Genomic DNA, 21889 nt, shown 5'->3' with positions numbered 1-21889 from the left:
AATCTCTCTGTTCTGTATATATATATATATACGCTTGAGCCTTCATATGTAGGACTCTGGATGAACACTGTATGAAACACACCTTTAAAATCTATTCAGAAGTAAACCCAAAGTGACTCATTTCTTTATTTATGGCTCACAAAACCCAGCATCCATCATTCATGCCGGTGTTATGGGTGGAGAGGTCATCATCCTCACATAGAAACTTAGAAACCACATATACACACACACACACACACATGTACACTGCTCAAAGAAATTAGAGGAACACTTCGAAAACACAACAGATCAAAAAAAGGGGGGGGGGGGGGGGGGTATGACCTTGAATATCTTTCCTGATAAAAAGTAGGTGATGTATTAGTAACAAAATTATGCCACATAATTTGATAGAAATGAAAATGATCAGCCCATAGAGGGGGGAAATCAAAGACAGCCCAAAATGAAAGTGAATACATGATGCAGCAGACTGGTCCATTTTGTAAATGTTATTGTAGCAACTCAAATGATTCTCAGTAGTTTGTGTGGCCCCCACGTGCTTGTGCGCATGCCTGACAACGTCAGGGCTCCTAATGAGACGACGAATGGTTTCCTGGGGGATCTCCTCCCAGATCTGGACCAGGGCATCACTGAGCTCCTGGGACAGTTTGAGGATTAACCTGGCGGCGCCGGATGGACCTAAGCATAATGTCCCAGAGGTGTTCTATTGGGTTTAGGTCAGGTGAACGTGGGGGCCAGTCAATGGTATCAATTCCTTCATCCTCCAGGAACTGCCTGCAGACTCTAGCCACATGAGGTCGGCCATTGTTGTGGACCAGGAGGAACCCAGGTTCCACTGCACCAGCGTAGTGCATTGTCCAAGGATTTGATCCGCATACCTAATAGCAGTCATGGTGCCATTATCTAACCAGTAGAGGTCTGTCCGTCCTTCCAGGGATATGCCTCCCCAGGCCATCACTGACCCACCACCAAACCGGTCATGCTGAATGATGTTGCAGGCAGCATAATGGTCTCCATGGCATCTCCAGAACCCTTCACGTCTGTCGCATGTGCTCGGGTTGAACCTGCTCTCATCGGTGAAGAGCACAGGGTGCCAGTGGTGTAGTTGCCAATTCTCGTCGGGCCCTCAGGCCACCCTCATGGAGCCTGTTTCTGATCGTTTAGTCAGAAACATTCACACCAGTGACCTGCTAGAGGTCATTTTGTAGGGCTCTGGCACTGCTCATCCTGTTCCTCCCTGCACAAAGGAGCAGATACCGATCCTGCTGAGGGTTTAAGGACCTTCTACGGCCCTGTCCAGCTCTCCTGGAGTAACTACCTATCTCCTGGAATCTCCTCCATGCTCTTGAGACTGTGCTGGGAGACACAGCAAACCTTCCTGCAACGGCACGTATTGATGTGCCATCCTGGAGGAGATGGACTACTTGTGCAACCTCTGTAGCGACCAGGTACCGCTCCATGCTATCAACAGAGATGTTGATCCAAGCCAAATGAAGAACTACAGCAGTAGAACGTCAGTCAGTAAAAAATCAGCCAAAAGAGATGAGGATGGGAAAAAAGTACCAGTGGCCTCAACCTGGAAAGCCCTTCCTGTTTTGGGGCCGTCTCATTGTTGCCCCTCTGATGCTCCTGTTGTTGATTTCATTAACAACAAAGCAGCAGAAACTGATGAACAACCCCCTCTGCTACTTAAATGACCAGATCAATATCCCAGGTTTGACTGATAGGTTGCTATACTCTGATTAACAGAGTTGCTATACTCTGTTCCTTTTTTTTGAGCAGTGTATATATAGCATAAAAATCCGGCCTGTGTCACGTGCTCGCCTGACGATGTCATCTGACCAGACTGCTGCTGAATTCGGCAGGTCTGGTTTCACACACACGATTGCAGTTCTCCTGTGTTTGCAAAGGAAGCAGAGGCAGAAACTGCAACTAGACCGTGTGCATTTGTGTTAACCCAGACTCATCATGCGACCGCAGGACTGTGTCTTTGACTATGTTCGATGTCACTTTTACGGCGTGTTCTCATTTTAATGCTTAAACTACCAATGTGAAATTGATGGAATCTAATCGAGGCATGTAAGGATTCAGGATAAAACTGTACAATGATGATATCAACTAATTAGATTAAAAAAACTGGTAAAAGCAATAATTTAGATTATTTTATTAAATTAAACCTCAAATATGAAATTACAGATGTTGAGGAACAATGAATAATTAGATAAAATACAAGGTGGAAATTTGTAAAATAAAAATAAATAGAATAAAATAGTAAGACAGACGGAACTGTTACATTAATATGAATGTGTATTGTTATTTATATATATATATATACTTATATATATTATATTTTTGTATAGGAGGTCCTGCACCGTGTTTTCCGTTGAGACATCGCCCCCTAGCGGCGGTCCAACGGAACCACACAGTCTCACAGTCTGGGCGATATCCTCCTGAAATCCTTCAGACATGAACTCGACCTTTCAAGTTTTTACACTATGTTTATATTCTGGTTTTCCTGTCTTTACTTATTTAACAGTATCTGCACTTCAATATTTATTTGCAGTGTTTTTAAAAAAAAAATAGCTTATTACTGCAGAACAGACAGAAAAACACATGACAACAAATGAACAAAAGATCCAATGAGAAATGGAAATACAGCAAAAAACAATAGTGCTGAGGCAGTATAATGTATGTTAATGGTAAACCACAAATCCCTCCCTTTTCACATGCTGTCTTCCATGCTGGGGTCCTGTCAGGTGGACAAGTGACCAACTCAGACATACACAAAAACATTCCCACGTAAGGTCTGGTGAGAGTCACCAGTTTACCTAGTCCACAATCGTCTTTGGACTGTGGCAGGAAACCGGAGTACCCAAAGAAAACATGCAAACTGCACCAAAAAAGGCCCCTGGCCCCCAGGGGACTCGGATGCAGAACCTTCTTGCTGTGAGGTGGCAGCGCTGACCCCCAAACATCCATTCAATGCAGAGCAGATTCCCACATCTTAAGAAATCTTTGACTATTGTGACTCCATTTACTTATATTTAATTTGTTTTTCACCATATCCTAATTTCATACTTGAAGTTGTTGGTTTAAAAACAACTTTACAGGACGTGGTCTTATTTTGTCAGGGTGAAAATGTTCTCGGTTTCGGTTATTCCAGGTCCAACTGTTGCCTTTTCATGGATCCTTCCAGACTAACAACAGCGGGGGGAGGGCTGGGAAAGCTAAGTGTGGCCACACTGTGAGCGATAGCCAGCGCCGTCCCCGAGCATTTCTTCACTAGTTTCCTCTTCTCGTCCCGCCCACTCCCCTCAACCCCTTCCTCCCTGGCCCCCCTCCTCCTGGCTCGCCACACTCTCTTGAAGCTGTCCGTCACAAAGCAGTACACCACCGGATCCAGGCAGCTGTTCAGGCTGCTCAGGGTCACTGTGATGTGATATGCCAGGACGTGCCCCGCCCCCTCACCTGGCCTCTCCCCCAGCGCTTTGAAGCGGAGGTAAGCCAGCACCTGCCGGATGTGGAACGGCGTGAAGCAGATGGTGAAGATCACCAGGACGGCGGCCAGCAGCCTGACGGCCCGAGCCCTCCTGGCCCGGCTCTGCTGGGGCATCAAGCCGTGGCTGGTGGACAGGAAACAGGCGAGGCGCAGAGTGAAGCCCACCACGGCCAGCAGGGGCAGGAGGAACTCCAGGATGGTGAGGTAGAAGAGGGCGGGGAGGAGAACGCAGAGGGAGCCGGACCCCAGCGCCGTGGTCTGCAGAGAACAAGCACCTTTCAAGGACTGGTTGGTCTTCAGGGGACGTGATGTGTGAGGGGGGGTCTACCAACTTAAAGCCATCTGAGAGCTTCTGGGGGTGTTCTGATGCCAACAGCAACCATGACCATCTCAACAGTCCAGTTTCTCTATTTAATGCATCTAATTCTGCACCTTTGCTGAATATTAAAAAGGCCGTTACAATGCAGGGAGTTTTTATCTGCTGGGTTATAAACCATAGAATTTTGGGTATCATTCAAATATGACTGGATACTTATCAGACACAGTCATTTATTTCTGCTTTGGACTTGTTTTGTGAATAATCTTTTTAACAGTCAAAAATGTTGTCCTGTTTTACTGTTTATGGTGGATAATTATGTACCTAATTCTTTTGGTCCCACAGGGATTAAAAGGTTAAAGATCAAACTTTAGCTAACACAAGTAAGTAATTAAATTGCTGCACGATGTGTTTAAACTCTGAGAGCTAATTGTTACATGTTCAGGAGCATTAACGGCAACATTTACTCCCTTCAACACTTTTACGCATTGGACCCTGAGACATTCTGGAGACCCTCGTCCTCTGAAACCAGCCTGTCTCTTCACCTGGAAAGAGTAGGTGACCACCACTGCAATGACCCAGACTACGGCGCTGACACACTTGGCGGTTCCTGTGGTCCGACACCGATGGAGCGTACCGGACGCATGGACAACTGCCAGGTACCGATCTATACAGATGCTGAGAGGGGGGGGGGGGCAGAAGGATGAGACGGTGCGATGGAAGTAGGACGAAAAAGAGTGCTCCGCCCACCTGGTCAGGAAGAGTATGCTGCAGTACATGTTGACGAAGTAGCTGAAGGTGTGAACGTAGGAGCACGCCTCGCACCTCCCGCCACTATGGTACAGAGCGATGCGAGCCGGCAACGACAGCGCCACCAGCAGGTCGGCCACTGCAAGGTTGATGGTGTAGACCACGGAGGCCGAGGAAGGCGTGGAGGCGCCGCAGAAGACGTAGAGAGCCAGGCTGTTGAGGAGCACGCCGACCACCAGCATCAGGCAGTTACACACCTGCCACAGAGGGAGGTGCAATAAAAGCAGAGCCCTCATCCTCACAGTTCTGCTTTTAGCATCATCTCAGCATCATCCTCCTCCTCCTCCTCCTCTTCCTCACAGCGCCGTGTCTTATCTTACCATGAGAGAAACCCACACGGCATAGAAGTCTTGATACAGCTGAACGTCCAGGTGGGCTAATCGCCGCAGATATGGCGCCCCCCAGCTCTGGTCCCAGGTACTGCAGTTGACTTGGGCAGAAGTTGAGAGGTACAGAAGCGGCTCTGGGGTGGAGGTGATGTTGGTGAGAAGGTTCTCCATTGAAATAGAAGGATGTGTCGACATCTGGTCTCAAGGGAACTCGAAGCTGGACAAACTATATTTTATTTTACACAATGTATGCTGCATTGTGTCAAATTGTTGTTAATGGCACAAGGAGAGGTAAACCATAGTGTTGTATTTTAACTTGGATAACACCTTTTCCTCATGCCCTAAAATTCAGGGATCTTTTTGAAGATCCAGACCCTGAAGATCCAGTTCTATCTGATTAAAAATACAGCAGGATACCAGGGTCTGTCCCCAAAGTCAAAAGTGTGAAGCACTTCTGATACTTTAAACATTTCATTAAAATAAACCACTCAGTGCAGCGAAACGCACTGCTAACACCCAACTGTCCTGTCAGAATTACGTAAATGTGACAAATGTGACTCATCCTGTTTGAAGGAAAGGAAGATTTAGAATCAGTTCTGCTGATTTTCAACCAGTCAGAGCTAAAATAGAGTAAAAATAGTCCGAGACTATATATAATATAAAATGTTTTAAAGAAGTGTTTTGACATCTTTTTCTATGGCTTTTGCTAAAATGTAGGTGGTGTTCGTCAGGGAGACAGATATTTAATGGAAAGGTTCAGTTGCCGAGCAGGAAGATTGATTTTGAGCCTAGAAATAGTTGTTCAACGTCACTCGTTTCAGACCTTGGAACGGTTGACCATAAAGGTTTTGGTGAAGCTGAAGAGAAGACTCAGTCCCTGTTTCAAGATTTAAGCAGGAAACTTTGTCTTCTGAACTCCGGCCCAGACATTTGCTATTCATGCTCATTCAAGGACGACAAAATGACGAGAATAGTATTAGAAAAGAAAAAATACCCCAAAGAAAGTCCACAGTTTTCAGTCCAAGTCAAAAAACAGAGACTAAAACACAAGAAACACAAAGAACTCGTGGAACAGATGGTGGGAGCGGAACATCTGATGGAACACGGGATGGAATGTGAGGACTTAAAGTCCTGAGGAGGAATAGAAGTGATGCACCAGGTAATCAACCATGGTGGCTAAACAACAAAGAAAGGACAAGAACACGAGGATAACAAAGGAGCAAAATGTAAATGAACTATTCAAACTTACACACAACAGAACAATTAACCATTTATAACCTGTTTCATGACAGTGAAATCCAATGAGAATTCAAAAAGAAAAGAAGAAAAAGGTTTAATGTTACTTGGCAATGATGAATATGATTGTTAATCTAAAGGAGGAAACTGACTAGCACCAAGACACCAAAGATTTCTGTCCCTAAAGGACAGACGTGCAGCTTATCATTAAAGACTGTGTGACAGATTCATCACTTTGAGCCAGATCTACTGTCCCTGCAGTTCTAAACACCAGAGACGGATGAGCTTCTAACTGTTAGCACGTCCTGCCAAAGCAGGTGTTTCCACTCTTCATCATCACACAGACGCTTGTATAAAACATGGCCTGAGGCCTGGATTAAACAGTTCTGCCTCTGCAATCATTCCGCCCTTTTTAATCTTTGGGCTTGTGGACGATTAAAAAAAACAATCGAGTGATTTGTCATCTACAAAAAACACGTGCACCTTTGTCCTGACAGTCTGGATTTCAATTGTAAACTGTAAAATCCAGCTAAGACATCAGACGTTCCTGTTGATCCCTCCTGAAATCAGTGTCTGCCAGATAGTGATTCGTGTAAAATCTGATTCTAGTGGAAAATCAGCAAAAATCAAGCATAAAAAGTATCAGTGAATCAGTTAAACTTACCTTCAGAAGCCTAAAAACCACCAAGCCGCTCTGGAGTTTGAGGGTTTGTTTCCTTAAACTCGAGCTAAGTCTCCAAATCCCCCCAGATGTACTTTCTATGTCACATTGCTCTTTTTTGCTGCAGGAACCCGAGTCCCTCTGGGTGGGACAGGAGGCACCCATGGGACATGGCCCCTCCTACTCATCCTTTTGCCCCCCTCGTCACACTGAAACACACCACAGAACAGACCTGCTTAGACAAGGATTCAAAAAATATTATATATTCCAATAAGTGGAGATTAAAGGTAAAAACTGCTCCCAAAAAACAGAAATGAGGTGCTAGAGATATGCAAAGATGCTTTCAGGGTGGCCCCACACCAAAAAGACACAAAACCAACATATATGTGTCTTGTTTTCCCTCCACAAGCCTGTTTGTGCTGGGATGCAAGAACCAGACATAAATATAATGTATAATAGTATAGTAATATAATAGTATAATATATAATAGTGATATAAATGATTTCTGGGTTGATTTGACAAATATGCCGGAATATATATATATGGACTTTTTTTTATTTCAAAAAATTCATCCAATTTACAAACAAACACACTCTTCAAAAATTCTGAGCAGATGCACACACAAAGATGAAACTAACCAGATGAAGTAAAGCCACACACGTTACAGCAACATAAAGAACACAGGAGTCATGAGTTTGTGGAAGCATGTTTTAAACGTAACACGCAAACTTAATGACTCAGGCCGTCTGCAGCTGGTTTGAAACAAAGAAGTTATCTTTCATGTAATCCTTTTAGGTGCCTGGATAATGTTTAACTGAATGTTTTGCAGCTTATTTAAATATTTGACTCTTTTACAGGTTTCCAGAGCTCTATTTTGTTTAACGGTGTCGGGAATGGGAGGACGGATGTCTACTTTAATACTTAAGAGGGATTTGGGTCTGATATACTGCCTGTGCAGGAACTATTTTTACTAGTTTAAAGTCAAACAGTGTCACCAAAACAAGATGTCTAAAATTAATTGAAACCTGTTTAAACTTGTCTATCTGACTATTATTTCTAGTTTTACTCCTGTCATTGATTGTTGCTGCCATTCTAAGAATAAATAAATGCATCAAGTGCGTTGAGTTACATGAAATCCATGTTCTGGCAGAATATATATTTTCCCTTGCATATATACAGAATGTACTAGGTGTCCAAGAAATGTTCCCACCCTGGATTAGCATTCAATTGTGTTTTCCAGTATACATGTTGGTTTGTTTCATAGCAATAGTAATATTCTGTAAGCTTGGTTTAATATTCTAATTAAATTCTAATTAATTAAATTTATTATTAAATTCTAATGTTTTATCAATTCAGTGTTCAGAAATGCTTTGTTTGCCCTGTGAGTTAAAAGGTTACAGATTCTACGAAAAAAATGGTAAATAGAACTTGTCAAATCTCTGCCGAAAATCTTTGTGACTTTATTTTTCACATCTGCGGTAAAGGAGGGCAAGAAGTGCCCATGAGACCGCTAAGAGTAATGACGAGGCTGACCAGCAGGGGGCAGTAATGCCCCATAAGCTGCTGGAAGGTAGCAGAAGAAGAAGAATATGGCACCGTTTTCGGATGTTATTGCAAGCTGCTCGGCGTCTTAGCAATCACCTGTGTTTAGTTGAAGTAGACATCTTTTTACGTCATAATCTGAATGAAAACATAATTGTAAATAATTTTCTAGCGATAGGCAAAGATAATACTTTCAAGGCGGATTATTGCATCGATACCACAGTCCCCAGTAACCTATCGGTTAATTATTAGGAGCTAGCTAGCTAACTATTAGCGCGGATAAGCGCTGTGAAACAACAACTATGAGTCTTGCAGTTGGACGCGAACCCAGAAAGACTGCGGGAAATCGCATGTCTAAATTGTTAGATGCCGAAGAGGAGGATGAATTCTACAAGACCACTTACGGAGGTTTTAACGATGTGAGTTACCAACAATCAACATGAATACAAAGCGAATGGGTCAGCTCCCAGTCTGGATTGGTTCAGCAGACAATGATCAAGCCTTTGGGATAAAGTATTAAAATAATATGATGGACATATTAAATAAGCTATCAGTTTTGTGTTAATAATCACTATAATGTGTGGTTACAGCTCAGAAGGAAACACTTGTCATTGATTTCTCATGTGAATAAAGATGCTTCTGTTAAACAGTACGATAGTAATTTCATCTAGGCAACTTGTGTTGGTATTAATATTATTATATATTAAAACTTCCTCATAGATGACAAACAGACTCCTGCTTTTCAGCAACAAAAAAGAGAACCTATAAGAGGAGTGTCCCAGCAAAAATAATTACATTTCAATTTCTTACCCATTTCCTTTGTCACAAGTTACTAGCAGGTCATTGCTGGATGAAAACAGCTTCATAGTTTATAATAAAGGAATTTTCTGCCCTGTCTAGGAATCTGGGGACGACGAGTATCATGGCGACCACTCGGATACAGAGGATGAGGTGGACAGCGACTTTGACATAGACGAGGGAGACGAACCAGATAGTGACCAGGAAGAGGATGCACCTCGAAGGAAAGGCCGTGTTGTCACTAAAGCATATAAGGTGGCTGTTGGATTTTGAATCAAGACATTACATTATTACAGCATATTTTTATAATGTGGAGCCCTTTCCAACCCCATTTTGTTGTTTTGGCTTGTTGGTTGTACTCGTATAAAACTGCGCTTTGTCTTTTGCTTGATCCAAGGAACCTATAAAGGTGGCAAAACCCAAACCTAAAAAACCCTTCGAAGAGCAGAAAAAGACAGAGAAAACTAAAGTGGAGCTAAAGAGGAGGATTCCGCAAGAATTCCACGATTTTGCAGAGCGTAAGATTTCTCAACTCACGCCTCTGAACATTTGGGATCTGTGACTAAGGTTTTTGTCACCTCTTCCGTTCTTTAGCCCGAAAGTCTGTGCGACAGTCCACCAGCGAACATACCAGAAAAACTAACCTCCGCTTACAAGAGCGTCAGGATGCCCCTCGGCGGCGCAGGGGTGCTCATCGTGACCGGCCCCTCACGCAGGAAGAGCTGCTTGCCGAGGCAAAAATAACAGCCGAGGCCAACATTAGATCTTTAGGTGAGAACGTCTCGGAGAATTTTGATTTCCATACTGGAATTTTCTCAGTAATAGTAGTTGCTGACTAATTAATTTACAGTATATGCAGTGTAATTCTTCTGTATGGATGCTTCTGCTCACTCTTCTCTCCTGTGTGTAGAGAACTATGAGCGCTTGGAGGCCGACAAGAAGAAACAAGTCCAAAAGAAGCGTCGATTTGATGGACCAACTGTCCGTTATCATTCGGTCCTGATGCCGATCGTCTCTCACTCGGTCCTAAAAGAAGAAAACGTGGATGTTGAAGGGTGGGTGTTACCTGCACGATGATAATGATCTGGTGTTAAGTTTAGTGGAGGCTTGCTGCTGTTATTGCTGCGGTTTCCCTTAATGATTAGTGTCATTTTTACTCTTTTCCAAAGGTTGGATCAGGACGTGCCTCAAACTGCGCAACAGAATCCCACCACGCCTTCCCAGCATCCCACAGGAGGCCTGTGCTCCCGTACTTACATCACGTTCAGCGACGACGAAGCTTTTAAGGTGGCCTTTTCATACAAGGGGCAGCCGAGCCCTCAGCTGCCCGTCCAGGAGATTTGTCCCGTCACGCATAAGATCGCACTGTACAGAGATCCGGTCACAGACATACCTTATGCTAACGCACGAGCCTTCCGCATCATCCGAGAAGCTTACCGTAAATACGTGGCTGCACACGGCTTCCCAAACACTCCTGGAGCTGCCACAGGACTCGATTCCTCATCAGCAAAAGGTGCCCGCATGAAAATGATGGCAAAACAGGGCACTGCTTGAAAATAATGATGTAAATAGGTTTTGGGTTTTTTTAATGTATTTTTTTTATTTTCACAACTGGTTGAATAACATAATGTTATTGTGAGGCGCGGGAAAATATCCTGTAAAGTTTTGTACATTTAGTCGATTGTTCCCAATTTTTACTGACAGAATAACGTTTCTCAACAAAATAAATATTTCACACATGGTTCCGTGGTAGTTCCATCCCATTCTTAAGATTAAAGATTAAGATTAAGATGTACTTTATTCATCCCCGTGAGGAAATTGAATTGTAGTAGCAACCTATACAAAGTATAGAAACAGAATGAATAAATACAGATAAGATTAGAACGTTATAAGCATATATACAGCATATATTATAAGCATATATATATATATATAATATATATACAATATAATATATACATATTATAAGCATATATGCATAAATATAGAATAAAATAGAAATAAAATTACAACATAAACATTACACAGTTATTGTTATTGGCTGGGTTAGGATGAGTTTTACAGTCTGATAGCGGAAGGGCAGGAAGGACTTCCTGTCCTGTTCCTTAGAGCAGCGAGGCTGCAGGAGTCTGCTGCTGAAGCTGCTCCTCAGTTTGTCCACTGTGTTATGGAGGGGGTGGGAGGGACTGTCCATGATTGTCAGCAGTTTCAACACCATCCTGTCCCTCACCACCTCGTCCAAGTTATCAAGTCTACAGCCAACAACAGACCTGCCTTTTTAATGGGTTTGTTGAGTCTGTTGGCATCCTTTGCTTTAATGCCTGCACCCCAGCACACTGCAGCAAAGATGGTGCTAGCCATAACAGACTGGTAGAACATGTGGAGCATCCTGCTGCAATCACTGAAGGACCTGAGTCTCCTGAGGAAGTAGATTCTGCTCATGGCCTTCTTGTAGACAGCATCGGTGTTTGTGGACCACTCCAGTTTATTGTCCAGCTGAACACCCAGGAACCTGTAAGATGGGACTATTTCCACATCCTTCCGCAGACTTTCTTCCATCCTTTGTTAATATATTGCAAAGCGGCAGCATTAATACCCCCCCTTCCTTGTGTCAGTAACGGGCAAATTAATTTTAACCACAATTACAAATCCCGGATGCTTTCCTTGGGGACGCCAGAGCGAATCACTCAATCCCCTTCACATAACTGTCCTTCGCACCAACCACCTTCATGTCCTCTCCCGCCTCATCCATTACTACCTCAACTCTGAGGCCTGGCAGTTCCTTCCTGAGCATCGCTCTAGCAACAACCGCGCTGTCTATCCTCAGTACATGTCCCAAACATCTCCGTCAGGACCCTCTGACTCTAGATCCAGGTGATCTAATGTGCCTGTGACGTCCTCATCGCTCCCAAAGACAACCTCAACATTTTTAGCTGCGACCTGGACTTCTGCTTCCTGTCTTTTCCTCAGTGGTACTGTGGAAATATCACACCTTCTTCCACACCTCCACTGCTTTCCTTCCCCTCTTTCTCCCTCCAAACTGTTGTTTCCAACTCTTTAATATCCTCCACCTTCTTCCTGGCCATCCTTAATCATGTATTTCTGCATCCCTCAGGTCACTGTTGATGAATAGTGCTCCTAAATTAGATTTCTCTTTCTCTCACCTCTCATCTGCTTAGAGCTCTATCTCATTTTTAAACAATGCAGTTAACTGAATTCCAGAAGTTGACTGAATCAAATGAAAGTTGACTTAAGATCAGATATTGAGGTTTAATAATAATGATTTCAAACACATTTGAGCAAGGTTGAGGTTGTTTTCCAGCTTTGGGGATCATTCTAATCTTAAAATATCTGCATTTTTCTCAGAGGCATCCACAACACAACAGCAAATTGACTTTCAATGTTACAAAGTGCCTGACCGCTGTGGACACCTTTGACCCCCTCCTCACTGAGGAGGAACCGTGCTGCTTGCAAAATACCCTGCAGCCTTTGACCATCTTAAATCCGTCTGTGTTACATAAAAGCCCACAAGGGGACCACAGAACAAAAAAAATCAGAATTTCAAGGGCACAAATGATGCTTGGGTACGTCGGAGCATCGTAAATGAGACCGAGCGTGACCCGAGGCCACCTTTGTTGTTGTGATGCGCAAAATCCTGCCGAGTGTGTCAGTTCAGCCCTCAGCAGATGGTCCAAGCAGGTTTTTTTTTTTTTTTTAACCTTTTGCATGACAGCTCCCACAATTCTGCTTTTGACGGCGCTGCCAAAAATGTCACGTTGCGCTCGGGCAGATTTCCTCCTCCTGTTCCCTATGATGTCCTGACGACGCTGAGCTGAACATCCCGCAAAGACAGTCAACCGGGTCTTTGTTGTGTGACATAAATAACCCAATCGCTGAAGCACAACAGATTCCAGCTTAATTTGAAGATTCTTTTTCTCCACACCCGCCAGCTGCTGTGATCATTAAAAAGAGCCTTTTTCTTAAAAAAAAAAAAAAAAAAATCATCTGTGTGTGTGTGTGTGTGTGTGTGTGTGTGTGCGTGTGTGTGTGTGTGTTGTGTTACAGACGTGGTGACATTGCACTGGTAACGCCACGCTGCTCTGGCACAAGCAGGTTTGCAGAAATGAGTCCAGAATGCCATGAAAGTGTGGCTAAATAAAGGAGAGGTGGGTGCAGCAGAGACAAGGAGCCAGGAACAGTTCCGCGTGCTTGTTCCGTGTTTTAGGAATCTCATTCAGCTCACAGTTACACCGACTGTCGCTCACACCGTCCAGCTCGCTGCTGTCTGCCAGGCGGGATGGAGGTTGCAGAGGGGAGAAATTGCTGTGATGCTAATTTGCATTCATGTTGGCAGCAACAGGAGTAAGATTTTACAAAAAAAAAAAAGGTTGTGTGTGTGTGTGTGTGTGTGTGTGTGTGATGGGGGGGGGGGGGGGATTCATTTCAGCCTAAAGCTTCCTATGTGCCAGCAAGGGAAGGCCACAAAAAATGTAATTTTAAAATAACAACTTATCCCTCAGAGCAGCAGCGATGGCAGTGAATTCACTGTCAGGCCAGGTCTCCAGCAGAGAGACGGGTGTTTTTTAGATTTGCAGCCAGCAGTGTGTTCAGATTTTATCATCATCATCCTCATCCTCATCTTCATCATCTGCAGCCTCACATTTAAAGCCTCGTCTCCCACATACTGCACAGCACATATGTACCAAACGACCAGTTTTCAGAATAGGAAGAGAGGGGAACTGCGTTATCACTTGTTCTAGTGTGGTAGTTGCCATGGAGACGAGTGTAGGTGGTTACTGTGCTGTACTCCTTCCCTTGTCCTCTCCCCTCTCCTGCCCGCCCTCTCTCTTCTGCTATCTGCAACATCCGTGGAACTTTTCATTCCTTCATACCGGCTCTGCCTGGACGTTTTAGTTTGTGTTCTGGTGTGTGTGTGTGTGTGTGTGTGTGCGCGCGTGTGTGTGTAATCTTCCCCCCAAAATGTACACGCACCGTTCCCACACTGCCCGTGGTTCATTGAGTGTTTGGGGGGGGTTAACGGAGGTCTGTCCTCCAGGCACGTCCTTTGGGTCCATTTGTGATGCCACAGACAAGTGAGGTGCCAGATCCTTCAAATCCCACCAGCTTCCTGCCGACCGTCCCATTTCTTCCTCACTTTGTCAATCACTTCCATTTACAGGCCAGCTCTTCTTTTATCAGTTTCCATGGCGATGCGCTTGTGTCCATGTGTGCCTGCGTGCGTGCGTGCGTGCGCGAGCGTGCGTGCGTGCGTGAGCAGTGAAAGAACAAGGATGTGTCATTTCCAGTTTGTGAGTTTTCGGAAGGTTCCAGGTTACCACATTAGTCTCTGACGTCCAGCAGCATCGCTCGCCTGCTGCTGGCCGCTTGGTTCCGTCCATTTATTTCTGCCTCTTGTCTTTTCGACGCAACCCAAAGGCGCCGACCAGTTCTTGACAAATAAATGTTAAACTAATTTGCTTTATTGCAGACGGCTTTGATGATTCAGAGGATTACCGCGGCACAAAGGTTATTATTACTCACGGCAAATTCATATGCAGTGTACCACCAACCCACAATGTCTTCAAAATGGAAGCGGAGGATAAAAATAAATAACTGGGTTACACCTTTATCTGGGATTTATATAACGCCTCCTTGATGTATGCCCACGAAATGATCTTTGACACATTTGGCATTCGCCAATTAGCAAATGCGCGTTTATGTAAGGGTTTACAGCAGCTAAAAATGTTTCAAGAGGAGCTCCGGAGCAGAACAACAGTTATTCCCTCCTCTGGTCCGGGACGAGTTTTGTGCAATGTTTCGCCAAAAAAATTACAAAAAAAAAAAAAAAAGAATTAGTCAAATTAAATGTGATTATGCTCTATTTGAGCGAAACGAGTCACAGATTTCTGACCTCCTGTGGCTGCGAGGGACAAACACTGATGAAGTACAGTCCCACTTGTCTGCTTAGATGAGGACAGATTGCTCCTTGGAATGAGATCTAACTGTAAAGATTGTTTGAATTCTTAAAGGTGAGAAGAGCTAACTGAGGAAGATGCATCGCCACCAGCAGAGAGGATCCATAAACCCCCTCAGAATCCATCTTGCATCAAATAATCAAGAGTTTAGAGGCTAAATGTGGGTAATTTGTGTGTTTTACATGTATTCTCTATTATCCGTATTACATGTACGCACAAATGGGAGCAAATCCACAAACTTCCTGCTTTTGTCTTCAGTTAAAACTCTTTATTTGGTAAAGTAAACTGCAGCCGGAGTAACTTCAGACTAATTGTGTTTATGTTCGAGGATCAGACTGATGGTTGTCGTGGTTGTCATGGGGATTACGGCTGTAAATTCTCCGTGGGTTTGGGAATCAACACGAGGATTAAGGAATGACCCAAAGGGAACCAACATTTCACGGTTGCCTCTTCTTGTGGATCCGTGACAGATTCAGAGGAGATCACGTGGTTAAACAAAAGCAGCACAGGCTGTTTTGTGGAATACTTCAAAGGGAATCGTTGGAATGTTAATTGATTAATGGATGGTGGTCCCACCGATCCTTCACTTGTTCTGTCCCCTCCCAGGCTGCAGCGTCCCTCCCGCTCCTGCCTGGCCCACAGAGCTCTCTCTGCACTTTCAAGGAACTTGGATCAACTTTCCCCACAGCCCACTGGGCGCAGCGGGGGTCCGCGTTCACCGCGGACGCGCAACTCCGGATCTCGCTCCCGGAGAACGCGGGGCGGGCTTGCCCAGCGTTGGGGGCGTGGGTTTCGGTTTTCTGTCCGTCTCACGCACTATCTCCGCCCTCCAGGGAGAGATTTCTCCGATTTCTGTGAGTCGCCCGTGAATTTAATACGGTTCGGACCGCAAGCGCGCAAAGGAGCCAGCGTCAAACGTGCACCCGCATCGCTCTTGCTGCGAATCTGTGGATTATGTGGACATCGTTGCGCCGCGCAGGGTGAACTGGGCGTCTTTCAAGATAAAATATCCACAGCAAGAAGCCAGAGAAATGCACAGATCCTCTGGATTTCGCCTGTAAATATATGCTGGGATGTTTACGCTCTTGGGGGTTCGGTGCGCAAATTGTGCAGAATAGGATTGTGGTGCTCAGAACTCACGGGCTTATTTTGCTAATTGTACCAAATTCGTTGTCCAGAAAAGGCATGACCAATGTGCACAATGCATTTGTGACCGTGCAGAATCCGTGACGTGTCGTGTTTCTCTCCGTGGAGTGAAAAGTAGTGAAAAATGATTCACTAATTGGCTCCGTGGGTCGTTAAAAGCAGACGCGGCGCCGGGAGCTGATCTTATTCCGAGGTAACAGGACGACGCAGGGCTGTTTGAAGTCACATGTACCCAGAACAAACAATTAAGATGACAAAAGCCGTCCTGGGAAGTAATGGTCATTATTACCGACGAAGCAGCATTGGGATCACATCTCAGTTCCTAGATTGCAATAGAGTTGGAGGAGAGGCAGCGGAGGGAGAAGAGAGGGAGGAGAAGCAGAGGAGAGCCGTCGAGCTGCACGACAGAGCTGCTGCTGGCAGGGAAGCATCAGTGATGGACTGATCTGGAGGTGACTGGTCCCCCTGTGACAGCCACCTTCACGCACATCTCCAAAGCTTTTCACACCTGACAGAGGCATGTATGGACACGCTCGCAGCACAGGTGAGAGGAGGAGGAGCTCCCCACGTTGAACACAACAAGATTGGCACCCATGATTAATCCACAACTGTCTCTCAGAGAGGACAGCACTGGCCTTTCTTCTTCTTCTTTTATTTGGAAACTGTCTCTCAGGTCTGCACAAACTGGTTCTACCTTCGTTCCGTAAGAAGGGCAAGTAAACTTGGAACCTCAGCACCTTCCTAAGTGCCCTGAAAGCCGGCCGCGTTCAGAGTGCATCCACAGATGTAATTAAGCTCAAGATTTTGACACCAGGAAGTCCTGTGATTTTGGGTAAGTGTCAATGGATGCTCATCAGACATACAGTTGGCTTTCGTTTTTGGTTGTACTAGTGTAATATGTGATGTCCGGGGTCAACTTCCGCTCAGTTGCTGGATTTCACAGCTCAAATGATCACAGTTAGGTTCTGATTGTTGGTGCTTCCAGATCAGCTCTTCCGATAGGAGTTGCACATCAGCGCACAGCTGCATTTTGGGAATCGTCTCGTGATTTAAAACAACGTCGCCTGATTTGGCAAGAGAAGCTAGCAACTGAGGGGAGTCTCATCTGACGCCAGGCCCCTGCTTCCTGGTCCACAAACCACTGGCTCAGTGGGTGATTGACATGTCGTGGAGGATCAGAAGCGTCCCGTTTCTTTACGCCGTGACGCCCCAGATGTGCCAGTAGTTTGCATCTAATTTTAGTTCAAACTTTCCAGCTTCCCTGTCCAGGTGCAGGACACGTGCACTATGTACATTCGCTCCACGCCAATGGCACAGAGGTTTACGGGTCGTTCCGCTCCAGAGGAACGGACTCTCCGGACATTCCTCCGGCTTCACAGATACCTGCAGGATGCTAATTAACTGTTGGTAGGCGCCGCACACGGAGCATCTGCTCTGACAAGAGGAGAAGAGGTTTTCTTTTGCAGTTTTAGTGTCAACATTGAACTGAAAGGGCCCCTGACTGACTCGATCGATTCTGGTCTGTGTGTATCCCATGAGGTTATTTTTTGGGTCCTGCTGATGATCAGGACCCGCTTTGTCCCAGTTGTCTCTGGGCCTGACAGCTCACAAGGACTTGATTGCGCTCCCAACACCAATTCCGCCGCTCTTCAGTCATCTTCATTACAGCACATGGCGGGGGCTCACGCTCTCTGCCAAGGACGGGCACAGGCTGTTTAAATGTTCTCCCACTGAAAAAGAAGCGGAAACTCCTGTCACTGAGCTCCTTTTGCTGCAGCTCTGAATTTGTCTGCATCTTAATTTCATCCTGCGCAATTGGGTTGTTTTTTTTAATGCGTTCAGCAACCCTGGAGGTCACTCTGTCAGTCTACAACAACAATTCCTTCTTGCAGTAGTGTTTCCTTTTATATTAGCCCAGCAAACCTTCTCCTCCTCCTCCTCCTCCTCCTCCTCCTCCTCAGTATCTGCTCCCATAGGAGGGCCAGCCACCGTAGATTTAGCATTTTATGCAGCCGAGACCGCTTCTCGGCTAATTCGGCTGGTTGCGTGCGACAAGATAAGCTGAGCGATTCCCAGTAATCGTTGCCATTTTCCCGCCCTGGTTTCTAAAAGTCCAATCAGGGGGGAAAAAAGAAAACAAATAACAACACAGAAATGAAACGCTCCTGTGTCCGTTGGGATGCTTATCAATAAATCATCGTAACAGCTTGTGGTTAAGCAGCGTCCTGACATTTAGGCCATAAAGGGCAACAGCGATGATGAACCGCAGCTCTCATGTGCTATTATGTACTGAGCCGTGGCGTTTGCTGATGTGTTTCCTTATTTCCATGCCGTGTTCCCTGTTTTGTGCATTGCTCTTGTGACTAAAGACAAAACAACACCTGTATTTGTGCCATATAGCTGCATGGACACATCCTCAAAGTCGTGGCTGCCACATCAGAGTCAGTTTGGCTTGGTTGGTCAAGCGGAGGTTTGCTGTGGCGGACCTGGAGTTTTAACCCCAAGTGAGTGCGTTCGGCCCCCGGTGGATTGTTCTGTCTGCTGCACCTTCGCCAGCTTGTCTCCAGTCTGTGGTGCTCCGTTAAAGACGTTCTGTTATATCTGTGTTATAAATGTTAAGCCGGCCGCTTCCTGCGAGAGTCACCGACACCTCTGCTGTCTTTATACCTAATTCCGCTCATGACTGGTATTTGGGAATATTCTGGGTTTAAGGGCTCAGATGTGCTTGTCCTCCTTTCCACTCTACTTCCTCCCCCCTTTTACACCATCCAGGGATGGAGAGACAAATTATTTTCCAATCTTTTTGAACAATGAGGGACGTTGTTGTGTTTTAAACAGGCCATTTTGGTGTTTAGCACAAACAAAGAAGGGATTTGTTGCTTTATTAGCGGATTTTACAGCTTGCATGTTTGTTGTTGGGCCGGTTATTTTTATACGTTCTAAAACGAAATATAATTGATACATATTAATGAATCTGCTGCCGTTTCATGTCGGCCAACAAATATGGCTCGCGTCTCACAAAACATGCAAAACAAGTTTAACATTACAAATAATAACAGCACTTTAATTAATGACAATCTGGTGGTACAAGAGCAAAAACATATATATCTCCTTTCTTATCAAATAGTATGAATGAATCCCTGATTGCATCAGTTCATAATTAGAATGTATTGTTTTTTTAGCTTTCCAATGGACTGTATCTGATGTATACAGATCCATTTATGCTAAAATGTCGGCCCGTTTCTCCAAAATCTTAGTGCACTCAGTAATTGTGATTTGATTCGCTGTTTCCTAACAGTCTCAACCTGTCAGATTAATTGTGCATCAACACAATCACGATTAAGTGTAACGTTTACTGTCCCTGTTCCAATTCTCCCATCAGCACATCTGAAGCAGAGAATTACAGAACAGTTGCTGTGAGCTCACACTCACTGCTTGATTGTTTAGGCTTTTTTTTCCCACCACACCATCCAGCTGTTTAATTTGGTTCTGCTTTTTTAAAAGTGCACCTCACAATGATGCCTTCAAGTGCATTAGTACAAATGAAGGTAGTTTGACAGTGAGCTGGGCACGAGCTGCAAACATGTTCCTATGGTAACTAGGCCACACTCCCCTTGGCTCCCTCTCTCTCTCTCACACACACAAACACACACAAACACACACACACACACACACACACACACACAAACACACACACACACACACACAGAAATGTGAGTGCTGGAAATCACACATGATGGAGAGCAACATTTCACTCTTTATTCCGGTTGCTGCTCTTATATCTTGACAAATAATTCTTGTTCTAAACAGATCATTGAAAGGCTCCATGTTTTTTGTTTTTTTAATATCTGCCCGCCTGAACAGATCTTGGGTTCTTTCCCGTGGCTCCCTGACTCCCACGCTGTCCTCCGCTCCTCGACCCCTCCTCCCACCTCCGCTTTCAAATCCTGCGGCTGTTCCCTCTTCTCCGCATTTTACGTCTGATTACGGACGTTGCTAAACATAGAACACGACCAACGAAGGAGAGTCAGGATTCTTCTTCAATGTATAGCCGCTAAAGCGCGTTAAGCACATCCCTGGTGTTCACCTGGGATGGGGAGGGATGAGGTTCTAAATTCCAGATGTGTGCTGAGCGTCCTCGGTGTCAAATCGTGTCTTGCACATGAGCGTGATTAAACCTTCCTGAGTCCTGTTTTAAAACCACCTTCTGTAGTTTTCCTCAACGGCTGCGATGGATTTGTGATGCCAGATCAGATATTTGTGCCTCAGCGCTCTTTAGCGGTTAGCCGTTTCTGGATTGAAGAGCTAGTATAAAAAAGAAAGGGAGTCAAAAGAATGAGATGATGTCTGTTCCTTTTAGTTATTTAAGCTGCCCTTTTTGTTTTCAGAAATTGAGCTTTTTTTCGGCGCAGTGGGGCAAAACCACGGGGACGTTTGTCAGCAGAAGTCTCAAATCTGCGGAGATGTTGAGGCGTTTTATTTAGTCTCGTGGAAACAGAGATGACACTTCAACCACATGAAAGAAATAAAAAATAAAAATAAAGATTTTATGAGTTTATCTGACAGTTTTCTCTAATTCAGCCATGATTTGCCATGAAAACCTTAATAATTAACCCAAGATTAGGAATTTTTTATTTCATATAATGATGTTTTTACTCACCTATTGTGGGTCTTAGTAAAATAGTATATTCCCATTGGTGCCGACCCAGTGTTTGTTGACATTAATACTACATATGGTTCACAATGTGGCAATATGGAGACTTCCATATGACATAAAGGCGACATCCGTCCCAGCAGGATTGTTTGTGACTCAACAGAGGTCCTTATTATCCCATGATTGAGTAATGATATAAAGAATGTGTTTGTCTTCTTTTACATGCTAAACAGGGAGAATTAAATAGCATTTATCTAGCAAAGTGGGGACATTTGGGCTGGTCCTTGTGACAAAGTTTGATGGTTGAGACTTGGGTGGAAGGTTTAGGTTTGAGTTGAGACCATGGTGCTCTTGACGGTGTAAAAAATGTCAAGGTGACTTTGTTTTTGCGGTACAGGTCCGACCCGGAACGCTGAGTCGTCGGAATAGAGCTGTAATAACTGAATCTTTGTGGTGCAGCAGCCGTTTTTCATTCTTAGGTACTTGTCTCTTCTCAGAATCGCATTTATACCAGATATTTGTTCTAAATGGAATGATTTTGTGCATAAACCTTCGATTGTGTGATCACGGAGGCCGTTCAGCTGCAGTCGGAGACCAAAATGTGCGAATACATGAGTAACTGTGAAAATTAAATATATAGGCGACATAAACGGCCATTAGCACTGAAAGCGCATCATGGACCATCCTCCGTGTCTATTGGTATGCATCTATTAAACATACTGGTTTGCAGTGTGTATAAATAGCGAGCTGGTCGGTAAAGGTTCAGTGAGCTTCTTCAACACTCACTCACTCGTCTTCTGTCTTTCTCTCCATATCACAGTTAGCTAGAGGCTGCTGCTGCCCACGTACTCCATCCTTCCTGCAATTTACATTCAGAATAGGCCATCTGAGCACATCCACGCGTTTTATGCCGTCGTGTTTTTCTC

General features: G+C 44.7%; 3 protein-coding genes across 10 annotated transcripts in view; 2 read left to right on the top strand and 1 right to left on the bottom strand.

Moving 5' to 3' along the window:
- Window positions 1–3151: 3151 nt before the first annotated feature.
- Window positions 3152–6967, bottom strand: LOC101075241 (G-protein coupled receptor 20-like). Its single transcript, XM_029845493.1, has 5 exons — window positions 6852–6967; window positions 4943–5168; window positions 4563–4819; window positions 4358–4490; window positions 3152–3754 (listed from the first exon to the last, which is right to left on the bottom strand). Exons 2-5 carry the CDS (start codon window positions 5144–5146, stop codon window positions 3152–3154), a joined length of 1197 nt encoding a protein of 398 aa, XP_029701353.1. The 5' UTR covers window positions 5147–5168; window positions 6852–6967.
- A 1452-nt stretch (window positions 6968–8419) lies between these two features.
- vps72a (vacuolar protein sorting 72 homolog a) lies at window positions 8420–10931 on the top strand. The gene is made up of 6 exons (XM_003968929.3): window positions 8420–8809; window positions 9291–9443; window positions 9586–9706; window positions 9783–9959; window positions 10099–10243; window positions 10358–10931. The coding sequence occupies exons 1-6, from the start codon at window positions 8693–8695 to the stop codon at window positions 10740–10742; spliced, it is 1098 nt and encodes a 365-aa protein (XP_003968978.1). The 5' UTR covers window positions 8420–8692; the 3' UTR covers window positions 10743–10931.
- Window positions 10932–15872: 4941 nt separating this feature from the next.
- The window catches only part of LOC101074799 (ras/Rap GTPase-activating protein SynGAP-like), a 24169-nt gene continuing 18152 nt past the window's right edge, over window positions 15873–21889 (top strand). For 3 of the 8 annotated variants that reach the window (XM_029845463.1, XM_011608998.2, XM_029845462.1), the window contains exons 1-2: window positions 15874–17141; window positions 18710–18813. In XM_029845463.1, coding sequence (XP_029701323.1) covers window positions 18714–18813 — 100 coding nt within the window. In that variant the 5' untranslated portion in view covers window positions 15874–17141; window positions 18710–18713. Of the gene's footprint in view, window positions 17142–18709; window positions 18814–21889 lie in introns of all 8 variants that reach the window. The other 5 variants (XM_029845460.1, XM_029845461.1, XM_029845459.1 and 2 more) reach the window with 5 other exon arrangements.

This window comes from Takifugu rubripes, chromosome 12 (assembly GCF_901000725.2).
Source record: "Takifugu rubripes chromosome 12, fTakRub1.2, whole genome shotgun sequence".
Lineage (NCBI taxonomy): Eukaryota > Metazoa > Chordata > Actinopteri > Tetraodontiformes > Tetraodontidae > Takifugu > Takifugu rubripes.
This window is presented reverse-complemented; position numbering and strand designations above follow the sequence as displayed.

Excerpts from the sequence above, each read along its gene's own strand:
- LOC101075241 (XM_029845493.1), bottom strand. The coding sequence starts at position 5,146 with ATGTCGACACATCCTTCTATTTCAATGGAGAACCTTCTCACCAACATC. Across the intron at positions 4,820-4,942 it reads CCGTGTGGGTTTCTCTCATG|GTGTGTAACTGCCTGATGCT; the intron begins GTAAGATAAGAC and ends CCTCTGTGGCAG. Across the intron at positions 3,755-4,357 it reads TGGTCACCTACTCTTTCCAG|ACCACGGCGCTGGGGTCCGG; the intron begins GTGAAGAGACAG and ends TGTTCTCTGCAG.
- vps72a (XM_003968929.3), top strand. The coding sequence starts at position 8,693 with ATGAGTCTTGCAGTTGGACGCGAACCCAGAAAGACTGCGGGAAATCGC. Across the intron at positions 9,444-9,585 it reads TTGTCACTAAAGCATATAAG|GAACCTATAAAGGTGGCAAA; the intron begins GTGGCTGTTGGA and ends GCTTGATCCAAG. Across the intron at positions 9,707-9,782 it reads ATTCCACGATTTTGCAGAGC|CCCGAAAGTCTGTGCGACAG; the intron begins GTAAGATTTCTC and ends TCCGTTCTTTAG.